Here is a 19,430-nt window from a genome sequence, read left to right as displayed (position 1 = left end):
TGTACAGCAAGGTTATTTTTATACTGTCTTGTCGATAGACTCACTTTCCCATCATCAGATAGTGCAGGAGGTGGCTTCTGTGTTTCATCATCAGCCTGACTATACCCACTGCAGGGCAAAGGCCTCTCCCATCCACTTGACCTTTGTGAACTTCTCAACCTCATCCGCTGCCCCCTGCTACGCTTTCCTTCCCTTGGAATCCAGTTTGTTACCCTAAGCGACCATCGGTTATCCTCTCTTCGAACTACATGTCCTGCCCATGCCCATTTCTTCCTAATTTCCACTAGAATGTCAGTAACTTGAGTTATTTCTCTGACCCACTCTGCACGCTTCCTATATCTCTTAATGTTGCCCTCTCCCTTTTTCGTTCCATAGCCCTCTGAGTTATCCTCAACTTAAGTAGAACCCTCTTGGTTAGCCTCCACGTTTCAGCCCCATAGGTGAGTACAGGTAAGATGCAACTGTTGTATACTTTCCTCTTGAGCGATACCGGTAAGCTGCTAGTCATAATCTGCGAGTGCTTCCCAAACGCGCTCCATCCCAATCTTATTCTTCTTGTTATTTCCTTTTCATGGTCCGGATCTGCGGTTACTACCTGTCCTAAGTATACATATTCGCCTACTACTTCCAGTGCTTCGCTACCTAACGTAAACTGCTGTTCCTTCCCGAGGCAGTTGAACATTACCTTAGTCTTCTGCATATTGATTTTTAAGCCTACCTTTCTACTTTTGCTATCTAGGTCATCAATCATTATTTGCAGTTCATCCTCCGAGCTACTTAGCAAAGCAATGTCATCAGCAAATCGCAGATTACTGAGGTATTCTCCATCTACCCTTATCTCTAACTGTTCCCATTCCAAGTCTCTGAATACTTCCTCTAAGCAAGCTGTGAATAGTACTGGAAAGATCGTGTCTCCTTGCCTAACACCTTTCTGTATGGGAATTTTGTTACTTTTTTATGCAGAACTATGATTGCTGTGCACCTACTAAATATATCTTGCAGCACTTTCACATACGACTCGTCTAACCCCTGATTTCGCAATGCCTGCATCACCGCCGAAGTTTGTGCTAATACAACTGGAGGTGGAACATGTGAAATTTATTTCGAACATCAGAAGGTCGAGAAACGCACAGCAGCCTAGCTATTGAATTCCATAATGCCGCAGTGGAGCCCAAAACTGCCAAAATTAACATTTATGCATGCTGCAACATTGAAGTACTATAAAGTATGCATTGTGCATGAAATACATAACCTAATAATCGTCCACCTCTCCTTAATCAAAATATTGTGTCAAAGCCACCGCCAGTCCACAAGAAGTATAATTCACAAGCCGAAGATGTGCTCGCTCATCGGTTTTCTTTGCTTAAAACTTGCTTTCGGCATTTGCCATTTCGCCTTTTGGTCGGCGTTTCTTTTTGTCTTTGTTTCTGTATTTGCTTTTTAATCAACATTTTGTCTTTGCACTGCGCTCGCTTCTGGACACAGGCTGATCGCAGTCACTGCTTCAAATTAAGCTCTTTCGTAGCTGCCCTCGCACGACACGAGTTGTGGATTTTGCAGAGAGTAAAACAATGTTTTTTGAGCCTTGCAAGCAACATAAAGTCCCATGATTAAGGTTGTCAAACCGTGCTAAATGAAAAAAAAAAAAAAAAAAAGCATATTCTCTAGCTTTTTTTATTTAGCCTCTTCAATTTTATGACTCGCATTTTTGTGTGTGTGATAGCATGCCTAGCAGTACAAAAAGCTTATTTACAAAAATAAATAGTACAAGCAGCATCGGTGATAGGTGGCCTTTGCTAGACTTCCTTTGGATCACATTCATACAGTCCGATATTCATACCTCTTCATTCTTTTGTGCCGAAAGTAAAGTTTCTTCCCTGTTTAACAGCTCCAAAATTTGAATTAATTTTTTTTTCTCGTGAGCTGCTCCAAATATGAATTTTATTGCTCTAAAACGAAGATTTTGCTGCTCCAAAATTCGCTACAAATCTTATTTGAGCTCTTGCACCCCTGAGTACATCCTGTTAATTAACCACAGTGTGAGTAATCAGTAGTCTTTCTTGAATGGTTAGTAATTGGGCTGGCTCACTATTTCCTTATCTCAGCATCATTCCACATTACAGCAATGTGGTGGGTTCGACTTCCACTTCCAATTTTCTCAAATGTGTACCAGCTATGGCCCAGCCTGGTGCTTGGCTTACCAGGGCTCATGACTTAGGAAAGGAGGAAAAAGGAACTGCACGTGGGCTTCTGCTGCACGAAGCGGACTTAGGGTTGTCTAATGGTAAAACGAAGCGAGAATTTTGGTTCATGACCCTTTTCCTGAAGTGAACTAGAATACCTTTCCCAAGCATCTTATCCCAGAAGAGCCCAGAATCAGGCAGGGAGAAATCTTGTACCCACCAGCACCAGGATTGAAACCGGTACCTCCTGAATGTGAGGCAGATTCTGTCACAAGGCCATCATGTCTTGGTGGGGTAGTAGCCCTTGCTCGGGTTCTTGTTCTAATGGTGTTCAACGTGGCTTTGGAAGATCTTAAAAAAGCTTAATGATCGTTCATGAATTCAGAAAGGCCTTGGTCAAAGGTGCGCTGGTGTATGCAGTACATTTTCGTCTTTTTTTTTTTTTTTTTACAGGTGTCATTCCGTGATGATTATGGTTAAAGGATAATACTAAGTTTGTTCTTGAAAGAACTGACCAAGCTAGAAAAAATTTCATTGTAAGAAGACATCAGTGCTCAGCATACTTACCAATGTTCTTAAAAAAAAATAATAATATGCACTGAGACGAGCTGTCTGAAAATTTTCAGGAACCTCATAACTGTGCTTTTTATTTCTTAAACTTAGCCATTGTCAAATATGTTAAACTAGCATGTAGAACAATGTTTCTTTAACACTGATAGTCTTTACCTAAACACACTCACACACACACACAAAAACTGGATTGGTGAAATTTTGTGTTTTGCTCTGCACAAATTTAGTTAGGCGGCAACAAATTTCATGGATATATATTTTATAGACAAATAATGGCATGAAAACTAAAAGAACAGTGGGCAATTAGATTATGTACTGACCAAAAATATTTTGTCATTTTTGTTTTCTTGGGGTATTGTACTAAACTTAAATCTAACATATTGGACCAGCCAAAGACACTGGAACACAAGAAAAAGAAATGCTGCGCATTCAGAAGGTACCAGGTTTGATTTCAGGTGCCGCCAGGTACTCAACAGTTTTCCAATTGGTACAGGATTTCCTCCGACCTGATGCTTGGCTCTTTTGGGGTGAAATGCTTTGGAAATGGGTCTCAGACCAAACAGTGTTGTCCCATGTACTTCTTTGTATTGAGTTCCCATGTCCTTGGCTTCCCATGTCCATGTCCAGCAAGTTAGGTTTGCACCAACTGGTCTACACTATGTAAAAAAATAGATATCAGGAAGCACTACAGATATGTCGCAATAATACTAGCTGTGCCCCCCCCCCCCCCCCCCCCCCAACAGGGTAGGCACCTGGATTCACCCCTGGTACCGTGGTAAATATGCTCTCAATGACCTCATTGGATTTTCTCCCTGTCCATTGCCCGGACAGACTGTTTCCATATTGGGACATAGATACATGTTTTAGTGAAGGCCTCCAGAAATTTCAACAACCTTGTCTTTAAATGTGTGTCAACATCGCACAGTTCACGGCATTGCTTTTCGCCTCCATTGTAAAGGGACTGCCGCAACCAGGATTTCATCCCGTGTCCTTGGGTTTAACAATTGAGCACTCTAATCCTGTGCCACCGCAGTGGCTATTACCTATGTGGGGACGGAATCAAGATGATGAACAAAAGCTGCAAATCGCCTCCAAGGGATTCCTGTTTCAGCACACGCGCCAGACAGGGAAGGGCCTGGAAATCAGAAGATTGCAATAAATGCCGGCTCCTGGTAAAGGTAAGACATGAATGATCCCGCTGCAACACAGAAGGAAAGTATAATGCTAGTAGCTGTCGCATGGCACTCACATGGAAACATTTAATGTTCTATCAGTAAAATAAATTGGCCTCAACTAAAAAGAGCAAATAACATTTGCCCCTAGTGTCAGCAGTGCATTTGCTGTTTGCAAGATAACATATAGGAAAGCGTGAATATGATTTGGCAGTGTAAACCAAAGAAACACGCAGATGAAGAAATTATAAAACAAACTTGGCATTTCCATGTGCGTTCCTTTCGTCCTTGGCCTGTTCGCACAGCCAAACCACACTGCAGTGGTGTGCCAGCTAGCCCATCAAGACATGCTACTGGAAAGCTCTTCGAGCAATTATACAATTCTATTTCCTACCATGACAGGCCTACGTGGGCACTAGTATCTCCATATGGGACAGACTGGTTCAGCCTAGTCCCACCTTGTGCACCTGAATGCCCTCTCACTGTATTTGACAGCTACTGGAAAATATGCACCAGCATTCATTTTGTTAACGCGCTACAGCTGAAAGAAGCGATTTCACCAGCTCTAGTCAGGAATACAAAAAGGATCTATATAATAGCCACAGAAATAGCACTGTCACTGAGTAGATTTGCTGGTGAGCATTGAAAAACGTATTTTTTTACCGTGCCCATGAACAGCAATTACCTTGTATGGTACACAAGACAATATACAGTCATAACTAGAAACAGAATTTGAATTCACCTGGAGTTGATGCAAAAATGTCAGCATTAATATTATCACGCTTAGCTAAAATGTTATACAACAATTGTAGTCGTATGACCGGGTTAGTCCTATCTAGTGGTTAGAACAATCCGGCAGATATGTACTGGCACCCCCACCCCCTTCCCCCTTTTCTACTGCTTTGGCTGTGACGGTGCTGACCGAAATGCATGCCCAGTGCCAGCTTCAGAAATAAGGTCACTTCGATGTCATATAGTAGCGCTCTTGTGGAGCAACCTGTTTTTGCCAGCACACACTTTGTACCCACCTTTCATGAGCCACAAGGCATTCATGGTGCAGGAGAGCCCATGAGCAGAAGCTGCGACGTAGCCAAGATCCCAAAAACGCTGTGCAGCAAGAGTATTTCGGCACACACTGAAACAAAAAATAGAAATGGTTGCTCTTGCTAAGACAGGGCTATTCGGGAGCAAAACGGAGGCGCACTCGAAAATGAGCCGCCGGCGACCGATCGAAGCACGGATATTGAAGGGACTGCTTCCTGGCGCACGCAAAAGAGCTTCGTAGATCCTCTACGAAGCCACCGACTCACAGCAAGATGCCGAAAAAAGAATTGAGATCACTTAGCAATAACGCATCGATGCAGCAAAACTTTCCAGACAAGCTGTAACGTAAGAAGAGCGGCGCCATGAGGAAAGTACGGGATGCCGCCGTAAGTGGTTTGCGCTGCATTTTCGCTGTACTTACGAAAGTCTGAAGAAACTTGCAAGGATGGGTGCCGCCCAGTCTATTTTGCAGAATACATTCCAGTCTGGTCAATCTGAAACAACGCGGCGCGAACAAGCCTCCCGCTTGCTTGTACCACTGCGCGCCAAAATTGAAAACGGGAAAAAAAAAAAAAAAAGAAAAAAAAAAAGAGCAACTGCGGCTGCGGAGGCGGCGATGAAAAAAAAACGTCTGGGTACGAGAGTACACGCAAGCAAAAAACAAAAATAAGCAATTTATTACGTCACATCCGCCAGATTATAAACAAATCCTCCTCGCCTACCTTCTTTCTTCTCGCGCATGCGCAGCTTGCCAAGATCGCGCGGTGGCGACCGGCAGGTCTTCCGTCCCGTCTAATTCTCCCAAGCGGGGGCGAAAGGAGGAAAGAAAAAGCTGTGAGGAGGACTTCTCCCTCGCGCCTAAATTTTCCCCTCGCACTGACGGCGCCGCCGACTGCGCTGCGTGGCTTGCTTCGTCGCGTGAACCGCTGCAACCGTTACGACTCCGCTCGTTTTGAATTAGAACTGTCGTCTGCGTCGGTCGTCTGCGTAGCCTAGCGCTGTGAATTCTCTGCGTGTTGACTTATCGGCCAAAGTCGCGATTTTTCGTCGCGGTTCTTTTACTCTGTGCATCTCATTCCTGCTGGCTCTTCGCCCCTTCGTGAGACGAGAGACTTGTCTGCGTGCACCTCCAGTTCCGTGGACCCATCTCGTCTGCTGATTGTGCTGGCCATTACAGTCGGCGATATCCGCTGTGTTTCGTGTTGTTGAACTTGTTACCTTCATGTACTGTGGAGAGACGTGCGTTTCGAAGAAGACGGTTCTTCCAGGAAGGGTAGTGTAAATTTTTAATCATGCATTTTGGTTATGTATAGCGCAGTGACATGTGATTACTTGCATCAAATACCAACCACTAGGTAACTAGAACGCAGGTATTTGCTCATGTTTCTACATTGCTTTGATGGTATGGAATGCGTAGAATGAATATGTGCATCATTTATTTAATTTCATATCAACTGTACACATGCTGACAGAAGCAGTGCCGGCAAACTGGGTTCTTTTGTAGTGATAAAGCAAGCATGCAAGATTACAATGTTAGCGCAGAACACATAACACTACTGTAAACTGTTAGCTATGTAAAGTGCGCGTGTGTGAGGGATACCTTGTCGCATCTTTTCATTTTCTGTTTCACGTGCAGCTAATAAAAAAGAGAAACGATATCTGCTGTTCTCTGTGCTATTTCTTGCTGCGGTCGGGTACGCTTGCTCGCGAGCGCCTGCGCCCTCGAGAGCGCTATGTTTGTGGTTTTTCTTTCCATCACACTGTTCCTGCCGCGAGCCGGTCGCATGGTCGCTCCGCGGCAGAACGATGATGCGGTAGAAAACCCACGGGCAGAGCGTTTTCCCGGGCGCGGGCGCACGCGAGCGCGCGACCCGCGCTGCTTGAAGCAGCCTACCGACACCCCCTTCAGCGCACCGTTTTTTTGGACCAGTCCGCTATACGGCCTCCCCCGTCAAGTCCATTTTTTACGCGCCCCCGCCCGCTATAATCCTATAATGGGGAGTTTGGCGCTAGCGTCTGTAATTCGTGGCCGCTGGGAGGTATAGGGAGTTTCACACCCCTGGCCTAGCGATGTACTGCGATGTACCATGGGTGGATGGATGGATGGACGCCCTGCCGGGGCCCGATCCTCGATATTCGCCTTTTCGGCCATGTTGTGACGTACCCGTGACGTAAATATTGGGGCGGCGCTAAAACGCGTATAAACAGAAATTGATGACGAAATTTAAAAAACAAGAAAAAAAGTTACAAAAAACAACGCCGTCGTCTGCTACTTGGCGCCGATTACAAAAATGCCAACGCTGCGATGCCAAGAAGCTGAAGGGTCGGTGCGAACAGTGTTTACGCTGCATACACGCGTCGCGCGGCAGGGCAAGGCTGAGGAGATAGTGAGATACTTACGTATACATTGCGGCTGTACTGTACTATTATAGTAACGGTAGTTGCGACCACAGTGCATCATAGTACACACGCTGTCGGACGTCCACCAGCAGCTAGGCTGAGCGAACGGCGGTACTCGACGCAAACCCCACGAACAGCCGGTCGTCAAGTGTGAGCGATGCCTCACTTGAGATGCCTGCATGTTGCTAGCTGTCCGTGTTTCATTTATGGACTTAGTCGCGCAGAGAAATCGGCGAGTATCAGGATTAAAGAATTTGTTTACGACTGAGAATTGGAAGCGCCCAACAGATTTTCGGGCTGCAGTTGCCTCTAGAGAAGAGACGCACCTATCCGACGACAACGCTGGCCTTCTCAGGGTATCACTGTCGTTGGAAACTGCCTGCGGCAGCCCACCGTTTCCATCATGTTAGCAAGTCTGCTACGGCCGGGTATACGTGTCGGCTTCTGTGGCGTAGCGTGCAGATATCGGCCCGACTGGAGCGGCGTAGTGAAAACACGCATAGTGGAGAGCTCGATTAGGCCATATATCTGGCGATCTTAGCATGCGCTGACATCGGACCACCTTTAGCGTGTTAATTCCATCGAAATGCGATCGTCGTAGCTGGGCTACGCACATATTGCGGGTCAGAGAGCCGAGCGTCTATAATCATTACTGAGCCATCGAGGCGGGGACGTTTTCACGCAGCCGCAAAAATAAGCAGATAAGATTTTCTGGCAGCAATGAAAATGCAATGAAAAGTGTATCCAGATGCCCACTGGCAGCAACAGGTTAGCTTTCACGCTGATGGCATTTAATGTGCCCTGAATTAGACATAGCACGCTGTATGCACATTTCACCGCATGCAGAGTGTGTCACTCTGTTGTGGCAGATGCCTCGTTAAAATAATAATAATAAAAAAAAAAGCTGTCGGTATTATTCTGCTTGGTTTCTGAGCATGTTGCATAAAAACATTTTATAAAAGTAGCAACACTGCTCGTCTGATGCAGGTGCACATCACACCACAATGTCACAAGAGAAACAAAATTTGTCAGGTACAGCCTAGTTCCTTTGCTACTGTTTACCAGTTTTGCACTTGCAATAGCATCCGGCACTTTCTTTCAGTGCAGCATGATTCCTCAGAGGAGAGAAGGGTGATGAGGTCAGCTAGAGATATGCCTTCACATATACTATTTGACGATCAGGAAGTGAAGGAACAGACATGAAGAGTGAATATGATATATGATGCCTAATTACAATGAGCTAGATGCAGTACGGAAACCATTTTCTTGAAGCAATTGTCAATTGAATGTAGCATTCATGCACACATTAACCAGTGCACATGCTATATACACAAAGCCCGAACCTGTCTCTGAGTGAAGCAAGGGAGCCAAAGGGGAAAGCAAGCGTGACTTTAAAGACACCGTAAGTAAAAAGTAACAGCAACAAAAAAGAAAAACAGAAGCATGCACAGGAACAATATTCGACAAAAAGAGGCATGAATTGCAAGGCCTGCAGCAATGTGGCCTGCAGCACATCAGGGTGGTGTTCTGGATTTTTTGGCAAAGGTTCATACTGTAGGTGATAATACTGTATGATTTGTATTGGCTGTGCCATCCCCTGTGTGCTCTTCCAGCAATGCATAATGTCCAACGTGCAACTGTCTAACATCCACTCTCTACACTCTGACTCAAAAACATGCTCAAATGAACCTCACCTGAATACGGGCATAAATATGGGAATAAAGCATGAAATTTACTTTTTCGACATTCTGATTGCATATCATTGGAAAACTAAACGTGATTTAAATGAGCGTATGATTTGCAGCTAGTGCGTCTTGTATGCATGGTTCTTCCAACAGGTTGCAGTATAGCTTCTGTCCTTTATTTTGGTAAAACATGCACACTTTAAGAGACCTGCTACTCACGTAACACATTCCCTGTAGCTTTAAACAGCTCGTCGTTGACTAACAATTGGTGTATCATTTGCTTTCGGTACTTTTTGGCATTTTTTTTTACATGCACCTGACATGAAGCCTTGCTTATAAGAAAACTGAAAATTACAATATACAAAACAATACAAAATTTATTTACAGCACTACACACTCTACAATACACAGCCTAAAAAATGAAAGGCTGTCACGCATTCAAGTAATTACAGTATTGTTGTACTTGTACAGCTCATCGCCATATCTGAAAGGTGGCACGGCCTTGGAGACCAAAGAAGAGAAATTAGCTATACAAAGCAAGGGAACACAAGATAGGGTCAAAAACCCATTCTCCAAGTGTTTGGCCCAAGATAACCCCAGCACCAGCAAAGCAAGCACCCACTGTTTTACCAAAGAGTACCCAACACCACTGAGGATTGGTCCCCAAATGCTCAAACCACTAGGCTGCAACTACAGTCAAGGGATGCTATGCGTTCCGCAGTATTACCAGTATCAAAGATTATGGAACTCAACGTCATTTAAATGGTAGTCGGCACCTGGGACAGAGCAAGTATTCCCTGATTCTGTTATGGACAGGGCAAAGGTAGTTATAGTGTGTGTAAGAATGATTTTATCTGTGCATAAATGCCTGCCACACCTAGAATGTTCCCTTTATGCAGTCTACCAAAAAGGAGAAATGTTTGGCTCAGGAAGACAAGCCTTAAGCATTATTTCAGCAAGTCACTCAGTGTGACGGCTATCAGGCAAACCAGCACAGCACTTGAAAACTTCATGCTCTAAAAACAATTGTGGGGACACGCAAGCTCAGCATTTACCGCTATGACACAACAGCTTTTATGGCTCCTGTCTGCAGACTCTCATTCGTGTGAATCGACTTTGCTACTGCTAACATCTAGTATTTATTCTATGATACATATCAGTAGCATATACCTGTAAGTTATCCAATTATGTGGAAGAGCACTTGTCTAGATACCTATAAAGCCCACTCTAACCAAGCTGTACGGATGCGTTTCCATGGCCTAAGGGTTGCCTGTCTTATTACCCAAAGATCCTGCAAGGTTTATCACCTCACACATTCATCTCAAAGGTGAAGCCAGAGACATCACACTGAGTACTCGGCCATGTCACCTGTCTGAAATGTGCCCAAGATTTTCCACTCACAACGTCGCATTTTGTGAAGAAAAGAGGCTTTAACGTTGCTGCATCAAAAAAAAAAAAAGCAAGAAGCCAATAGCTGAACATCAACGCTACATTAGGCTCTGCTGGCTCGCAAGACATTTGACCACAGTGTCAACAGCCGAGTTATAGATGCAGCTGTGGCAGAGGCTGTACCACAGAAACAACAGACGAATGTGGTCAAGATAAAATGAAATCGCTTTGTTCACAAATTCTTCAATACATCATGAAAAAGAATGGCTCACTTATGGATAGTATGACGTCTACTGTGTTCAATAGGATTGTACCTTCAGGAAGTTATCTTTTGAATGCAATCTTAAGAATATATTGTGGTGTTCAATTTAGGCTGTACACATAGCAGACGTGCAAAATATGCAGCACATTCTGAGGGTTAAATGCAGAGAGGATTGCTGAAGCTGATATAATAGGAAAGCATAGGGATACTAGATAACATAGAAAACACATGCGACAATAGGATAGGTGTAAGTGAAACTAGCGCAGCTGTCACTTATGAGAGCAAAAAGTTATACAACTCAGTACTAGCACAATGGTACAAAATGTTGAAAAGTGATGATGAAACACAAGTTTCCTTGAAAGTGCTTCTATATAAATGAAATGAAAGTGATTGGCATAAAATTTGTGCCCCTTCCTTAAAATTCTCAATTTAAAGCTCACAAAGAACAATGAAGGCTACAAAAGCAACTAACAGAAAAAAAGTAATGAAGCAGTTATACACAGCTGCAATCATTCGATAAACATCTCGAGTGATGAAGCCAGTCTCCAGTGGCTTAGAGCATGAATATGTGAGCTTTACCAACCCTCTTTTAACATATGTGAGTGCCGGAGGGCATGTGGCAGCAGCAAGAATGTGTCAAGAAGCAAATGGCCCAGATAGCAGCCTCATAATAGAGGTATGGAAGGACTACACACAACGCTATCATGGAGGGAGGTATTTTATGGAACAAGATATGTAGCAATGCACAAAAGGAGCAAAGCATTTTGTAGAGCTGCAGTCAAAAATTTATGAAGGACAATCTTATCAAAAAGTTTTTATTTCACTCCTGCGCTTGTGCATCATTATTGTGACTATGAGTTATATAGTGAAACATGAAATGTCAAGCAATTTATCCCGTATACAAATGAATGCATTCTTTCCCCTGCGAAGCCACCTTCAAGAACTTTTGCCAGTGGGTGCACATGCACATCAATATCACCTAGTTACAAAACAGAGAAGTCAATAGTTGCCTTTGTGAAAAAACTGAAGAATACAAAAATGTTCATTGATCGCCGAGCCACACAAATGATGCAGAGGTTAAACAGGTTATCTGGGATCTTGATTAACATCACTACAAAGCATCAGTAATTGCAGTGCAAAATGAAACTGGCAAATTTTGCAAAAGTGGAATCTAAAATTGCCAAAATGGGTTGACAAGTTGGCGGGGGCCTCATTTTCCGTGCATACAACAATGAAAGACAATGACCACCAAATAGATGCACAAATTATCCTTGGGAAAACTAGTTGATTGCTGTTCATCTACATTCAGCATATGAAGGAAGCAATAGAAAACAAGCATAAAGGCAACCAAATACAAAGAAGCACAGCTCGCTTCACTCTGCAGTTTGTGGAAAAACACAGTGGGCACCTCACATTTCACCCTAGTAGCACACAAGATAGGTGTAACGAAATGGACTCTGCTATGGTAAACGACTGCAGACACATCCACCAGGGTGCACGTATGTCAAATATTCTCACTGAAGTAGTACATCGCAGGCTGCCTGCTTGCCACAAACACCAAAGTGAATTGTGAACTGTTGCTGCCCGCATGTCCTACTCAGAATGGCACTTCTGGAGGTAGAAGGAGAACGTTTTTGTACCTTCCTGTGTTTCATTGACATGAAGCACTTAATAAAATGCACACTGAGTTTAAGCAGAACACAAAAAAGCAAAGTATACAACAAAGAATGACAGCTCTCAGCAAGGGCCACAGCACTTGTAGAATACACTCAGTATGTCTACAGATGGTAGACAAAAAATTATAGCACCAAGGAAAGGTTTGGTTTGGTTTGTGGGGTTTAACGTCCCAAAGCGACTCAGACTATGAGAGACGTCGTAGTGGAGGGCTCCGGAAATTTCGACCACCTGGGGTTCTAACATCGCACTAATGTGCACTAACATCGCACAGCACATGGGCGCCTTGCTTTTCACCTCCATCGAAAAGCGGCCGCCGAGGCCGGGATTCGATCCCGCGTCTTTGGGAACAATAGTCGAGCGCCGTAACCACTGCGCCACCCCAAAGCTGAACTTGGTTCTTGCACATGCTATCAACAAAATGTACACCAAAGAGATGGTTATATCTCAAAACCACAGAAAAAATTAAGACTTGGACGGCTTTTCAGCAGTATGCTATCGAACATGAAGCAGTAAGAATGTGCACATTGATCACTTGTGGCATATATCAAAATCATGACAGCGAGTGAAAATCTCAAGTGCAGGTGATCAAGTTGTTCCTGTCCGAGTTAATATAAATGTTGCACGTCCTCTTCCTTGTACTTGTTGATGTTCCTGCTGCGATTACCATTTGCAGGTGGCGTCAATGTCATGTGATCTGCACACACTACAAGCTGTAACGATCTTCAAAAAGAGCTGTCCATCTGCATAGCACTTCACATCTGATGTGGCCGTCCAGGGACAAGGCGTGGCCTCCCAGATTATACAAGCCTAGCAGAGAGGTTAATGATGTTGAATATGGCCCCAGGACTTCTCGACCACATGATGACTCGGATTGGAAGTGCTGCAACGGCTGCACAAGGTCCACACGATCACCTGCAAATGTTTAGTGCCTAAATTATATGCAAATAAAATATCAAACACGCATGGCACAGGAACATTCAAAATCATCAAAGCTACAAGCTAGGCTGCGGTAAAGTGTAATCTATGAATGCAAGAAATGGTCAGTGCAAAACCTAAACCTAAGTGAACCATTTCCGTAACAGGTAAAGACGGCTTGGTGGCGGAAATTGTATTGTGGCTAACTTTTTCTTTCTTTTTTTGCAATTAAGGGAACGACTTATATCAGGCGATTTCACTTGTTTTTCCTTCCTCGGTCGTCGAAACCATTAACCAAGAAATCTTGACAACTACAAGCACACTCAGTTTTTTTTTTTTTTTTTTTTTTTTTTAAGTTCGTGCAGTGTAGAGAAGTTGAAGAAAATTATAATGCGTCGTAGAAATATGCAGCTAAAAGCAACGCAAAGTGCTGATTAAAAATATCGGATTCGCCGCATGCGTCCTGTGAGTATTCCTTTAATCTTCAGTCATTTCCCGCCTGCGTACAACTTGAATGCGAATGACGCTGTATGAACAGTCACCTTTACAGGTTTTCTTATTGCACTTACCTCTGTGATGCTCGACGTGCTGCACCATTTCCAGCAGATTGACTGCGTTGCCCTGCTGGTCGACACCCATCGAGAAGCCCGACACATTCCGGGAGCTTGTCGCTCGGCCGAACGAATACATTTCGTGCCATCCAACATCAGAGGCGTTCACCACTGGCGATCACACCCGAAGCACCAGTAGCTCAACAGTTCAACATTCCGAGCGCAGGACAATTCTCGCCTCGGAGCTTGCAAAGCCGCCACACTACTCTCCTCGTCAGATGATTGATCTGACTGTACTGACGAGCTATCTTTCAAGACAATGACAGCATTGCTGTGCTGCAGCAAATCCTCGATCACTACTTGCAGACGACGAACGGCACGAAGACCACTCATAAGCGTACAAGTTCTTTCTTTCCTCCATGTAAGCTATAGTGAACTAGAATATATATTCTAGTTCACTATAATGAAAGCGTACCTCCCTTCATGCCTCCCTCCATGGCCGCCGCCATTGCTGGGTTATCATAACCGCACAGACCAATGATTTCTTACCATAGGAAGAAAGGGTTTGAAATAAGAAAGCAGTTAGCGCCGTCACGCGGCCGCAAGCTTCTGCCCCCATTACAGATTGTCTCAAGCGTCCTTTATTTCATACGCGCTCATTATTTGCCTTTCTATTGCGTTTAAAAGCCATGCAAGGTGTATATAAAGTTATCCTTTTACTTTTAATAACAAGCTAAGAAACTACGGTAGGCTAACGGCTGCATAAATCAGCTTGCCTGTCGCCATAGTCTCATTAGCATAATTCGGGCACCTCGCCACTCGGCGAAATTATGGCGGCCAAACTAGGGTGGCTAGAACTTTTTGAGGTGTGCAAAGCGGCCGGCGAAAGCTGCCCCCAAAGCGCGCCGATGCCGCGTGGGGGCGCTGAAGACAGCGGCGCCGTCAGAGCAAGCAGCCCGGCGCATTGCTGCAGTAGCGTTGTGCACGTGGTAAGAACGCATCGCACGCGCTGCTTTTTGCGTTCTGAAATTTTTTGGTTATTTTGTTGTCTGCTCGGTTTTGAGAATGCCACCAACAGCAAAAAAAAAGAAGACACAGCGCTGGTGCTTCGTGCCTGGATGCAATTCTGGGTACAGATCTGCAACAGAAAAAGTGTCCCTCTTCCGAGCTCCAAATTCGGAAGAGTTATTCGCCAAATGGACCAACGCCATTCCCAGGGCTGATAAGCAACTGGAAGATAATTCTGCTGTGTGCGAGAAACATTTTGACGCAAGGTATGAACTATTTTATCCCACGGCGCGCTTTTTAGCGCTGTATATGCGCATTCTCAGGTGCTTGCCTTAGTGGCCGCTGGTGCTGTCTTGATCGTCAGGTGTGATTTGTGTTCTCGTATACAGACTTCAGTTCATGCATGGTTCTCTTCGTTCTTTCCTTGATAGGTTTATTGTGCGGAACTTCAAGCACAACATAAACGGGAAGGAGGTCTTAGTGCCCCGAGCTGTTCCTGTCCTAAAAGAAGATGCGATTCCAACCATCTTTCCGAACCTACCTAAATATTTGAGCAGGACTCTGCCAAAGGAGAGAAAGCGAAGGAACCGACGGTGGAGAGCAAGAAGAAGAAAGCCGACCACTCCAATGCGATGCAGCTGAAGTGTCTGTGGACCATGCTTCCTACTCAGCTGAACGAAGTGATGCCCGCCTTATATATTATATCGCTGGCTATGTGGCAAGGAAACGTGTGTTGTCTGTCGACTGTGAGGACTGCAAGGATGCTTGCCTAATGAAGAAAGAAGACGTGCCCAGCTCCGATTTGCCCGCAGAAGCATCGATGCTGTGGGACCTTGGCGGGCTTTTGTATCCCACACACTCCCTGTACAACCTTATTATGACACTAGAGAACAAAATTACTAGCTTTTTCAGCAGAACTTGTCTCCACGCTAAGTCGGTGACTGACATGTGGAAAATGATTGGCGAAACAACAAAAATAGGCTGCCCCCAGCACTCACCTACTCTGACGAATTCTGTAGTTAAATTTTACTGCTTAACCCGGGTTCACTTCTTTTTGAAAGGGGCAAATCAAAAGGAAGATGAAAGGAAAGCCAAGAGAGTGAAGCCATGCGTGCTTCTCATTCTCTAGACACCTGAAGTCTTTTTGGGGTACCATCATGTACACATGCCGGCGACCGTATTTTCACATAATGATAGATTTAATAAACAAGTATTCTGTCAGAAACACGTCTTTTTCTGTTTTGCTGGGTAAGTGCACTCATCTCTTTTTTTTTTTTTTTTATGCTCCACGAGCTACATTTCCTTGGAGCATTTCTTAGAAGAGGGAATTCAAAAACGTTCGATTGCTCAGATTACAAAGCATTTAAAAGAACTCAATGGGGCGAAAAATTAATCTGTAGCCCTCCAGTACAATTTTGCCATTTCCTTTTGGCCTCGGCAAGAAAAACCCCACAAATTCTTTCACGATACAAACGCACTGCGCGACACAGAGTAGTCTTGCCATGTAATCACCTAAAGAGCAAAAGAAAAGCATGCAACACCTTCCGCATATGTTGAAATTTTCCTCACCGTATTAGCGCGAATTTGCATGCTCTGTTTACATCACATGAGCTTGAAATTGAAGCTCTTAAGAGGCAGATTGTTATTAGCTTCTAGTCGACATGTGGACTTCGAAGAAAACCACCGCAGGAGGCAAAGGTGGTGATAATAAACAAAAATGCCACACATTGTTGAGGAAGCCGAGATGAAAGCAAATGAATTAAAATCTGAAGGCATTAGGAGCGAATCACCCTAGCAGCGCGGAGAAGGATGGGCGTTCTAGAAAGGTGTCTGAGGGTCTGTGTCAGCTACTTTTCATGCCAGCACACAAATTGAACCTTATGAGTGGTCCAGCTGCCGTTAAATTAAACCTCCGCAAATTTATGCCGAAAAAAAAAATTGATTCTCGCAACTGCGTGTCGTCTGCTCTAGACAGAATGCCGTTCTGATTGGTGAATATTTCTTAACTCGGGCCTCATAATTGTTTTGTGTCGACAAACCACCGTCACCGAGCCATTTCTCACCTTCAGCGGCATTCTAAAGCCAAACCACGGTGCGCAAATCATGCAATTATGCGCAGTCCGCGCACTTGCCCCCATGCATAGCAGCGACCGCGGATAGCCACCCTAACAGCGCCCTTAGCATCAGCGCCCCTAGCGGCATCGGTGAGCAGCGGTGCCATTTCCGGTAATGGAAACGCGCCGCGCTTTTCACACAGTTCTAGCCACCCTAGCCAAACGTCAGCATTTTCGGTAATGGCGGCACATCAGTTACGTCATGACGCGTCAATTTGACGTAATCTAAATATGCCTGCGTATCACGTGTTTCACGTGACATAGCTCCAGCCAATCAAATTTGAGCATCCGCTCCTTCCCAGTATGCCATTATTTTCATCACATTGGTTAATCGAGCGTAAGTGTTCTCCAAACCACCATCAGTAACTTTGCTTCCACTCCAAAATCATTCGTATTTGTCATCCAGGCAACAAGGATAGCTCCGGTTGAAATCAATTTTCACGGCTACGTCATTTTGACGTAACCGCTAAAAGTGCTTGCCTCAACTGATGGTTTCGCGCCACAAGTTTGAAGCACGTGACTCTTTTCAGAGCCAATCAGAAAGACAATATGGCGCCGCCAGGGGAAGGCGAATATCGAGGATCGGGCCCCCGGTCGCCACCGCGCGATCTTGATAAGCTGCGCATGCGCGAAAAGAAAGAAGGTAGGCGAGGATATAGTGCTCTAGAAGATTGGGCAGTGTGACGACCGGCGCCGGAGAGCGGGCCGCTTTTGCGATGACAGGAACCGACTTCCGCGAGAGGGCGCGACCTGCAACAGGGGTGCCACGTTCGGCGCTCGGCGCGTAGCCGCTGCGGGGACAGCGGAGGTACAGATAAGCGGCGCGGTACTGTTTGGAGCTATTTTCCAACGCTACGCCATTGGTGCAGTATTTAATAAAGAGGCTACTTGTTCCAGGGGCTTAAACTGATCCATGCAATTCCTTTACATCTCTGTGGAGATGCCTTGCACGCTTTGGTATTCCTTCAGAGCTGCGTGCGATGTTTGAATCGCTATTTGAAACTCTTTCAACGTTTTTTTTATTCCTGCGGACAGCCACAAATCGTCAGATGAGATATTTGTACGCATTGTTTCCAACGAAGCGTGGACTTTTGTATTCGTTCTTCCCGTAAGGAGCGGTATTATACGCGGAGGAAAACAGTATACGTGAGAATCAATGTTTAATTGAGCTTTATGAGGGCTCTTTGCGAATCTTTTACGAACACCTGCTTATATTTTGCAGCTTGCGCTTATCAATATATGACTGAACAATTATCTTAAATCATCAGCAATCTGTAATTTATCTCCTTAATTGGTGTTCTTTCTGCACCATTAATCACCGCTTACACAAATTACAGTGCGCGAGCAAAATATATTTATTCTTAACCATATGAATTGAAGCATTGCACTGGGTACCGGCGAAAATAAACGCCACTCAAGGATTTATTTTTTGTTAGCGATTAACAAATATATATGTCACGGACAATTGTTTACGTGCCGCTCACGAAAGGGTGAAACAGTTGTACAGATAAAAAAAAAAAAAAAAAGTCAAGTACAGCTAGGGCAATGCTTCAAATAAAATACGAAAAATTAAACCAGTCACTTACTAAGGAATGCGGTTGTAGTGGGCACTTGAGTGTGGACGTTTAATAGCATATCAATGGTAGATGTACAGAGCAAATAAAAAAATAACACTTATAATTGCGTGCCACCTTGGCAAGTACTGCGGTTCTTGTCGCGCACCGAGAGAAAACGGAAAACTGCGAAACAAATGAGGAGCACCTAATAAGCAAGTAATTAATATAAGGTTAAATTCAAATTCGGACACTAATGCGTGTTTATTTTCGAGTGTGTGGTACGAAATATGAGTAATCGAATGTATTAGTTAAAGGACTATAATGGGGCGACTTGGCGACTACTCTTTACAGAACTAATCAGGCTATAATTGTTTCCCTAAGAAAATTATAACAAGGTTGATATTACACGTGAAATACTTCCAAGGAAATTTAATTATATTTTCCTTTGGGAATTGTTGTCGCGTTTCTTTGACTTCGCAAAAAGCGAAGCCGCAAAAGCACATGAAATTTCATTACTTCAAGTGTGAGCTTTCTGTTCCAAGCAGATAAAATGTTTCAGCTTCAACACTCTACAGGAATGTTGCAAAATATGAATTGCGCAGGAGTCCAGAAAGACCACCCGAGTCAAATTGTTGGGCAAACTGTGGCCTAGCTTCGAGCCTATTGCGCAGCTTTTGTTCATGGTGAGAAACCGAGTGCCGGTCTTACAACCTCTCTTTCGCAGCGTGTTAAAAGCTGATCGAAAATCCCGCCATATAGTAAACTAAACGTTTTGACGTTGTAATAATGGTCTAGCGGCAGCGAATTACGCGCATACTATAGCATCTGCGTCTTCTATGCGTCGTTTTTTTTTTTTTTTTTTTTTCAAAGCTATTCTTTTTCATTTTGCATGTGCACCAAAACA

At 44.3% G+C, this 19,430-nt stretch overlaps 1 protein-coding gene and 1 long non-coding RNA gene across 2 annotated transcripts; both read right to left on the bottom strand.

Moving 5' to 3' along the window:
- Nucleotides 1-3,486: 3,486 nt before the first annotated feature.
- On the bottom strand, nt 3,487-5,535 carry LOC146210147 (uncharacterized). Its single transcript, XR_014708343.1, has 3 exons — nt 5,391-5,535; nt 4,954-5,060; nt 3,487-3,888 (listed from the first exon to the last, which is right to left on the bottom strand). It is a non-coding gene; the product is annotated as an uncharacterized LOC146210147 (long non-coding RNA).
- Nucleotides 5,536-9,208: 3,673 nt separating this feature from the next.
- On the bottom strand, nt 9,209-14,197 carry LOC146210146 (uncharacterized). The gene is made up of 2 exons (XM_084608163.1): nt 13,867-14,197; nt 9,209-13,294 (listed from the first exon to the last, which is right to left on the bottom strand). The coding sequence occupies exons 1-2, from the start codon at nt 13,985-13,987 to the stop codon at nt 13,086-13,088; spliced, it is 330 nt and encodes a 109-aa protein (XP_084464289.1). The 5' UTR covers nt 13,988-14,197; the 3' UTR covers nt 9,209-13,085.
- Nucleotides 14,198-19,430: the final 5,233 nt, after the last annotated feature.

This window comes from Amblyomma maculatum, chromosome 1 (genome assembly GCF_055883805.1).
Source record: "Amblyomma maculatum isolate TAMU_Amacu chromosome 1, ASM5588380v1, whole genome shotgun sequence".
NCBI lineage: Eukaryota > Metazoa > Arthropoda > Arachnida > Ixodida > Ixodidae > Amblyomma > Amblyomma maculatum.
Note: the sequence above shows the minus strand (reverse complement) of the source record. Positions and strands in the feature narration are given on the sequence as shown.

Excerpts from the sequence above, each read along its gene's own strand:
- LOC146210146 (XM_084608163.1), bottom strand. The coding sequence starts at position 13,987 with ATGTATTCGTTCGGCCGAGCGACAAGCTCCCGGAATGTGTCGGGCTTC. Across the intron at positions 13,295-13,866 it reads GCACGTCGAGCATCACAGAG|GTGATCGTGTGGACCTTGTG; the intron begins GTAAGTGCAATA and ends AAACATTTGCAG.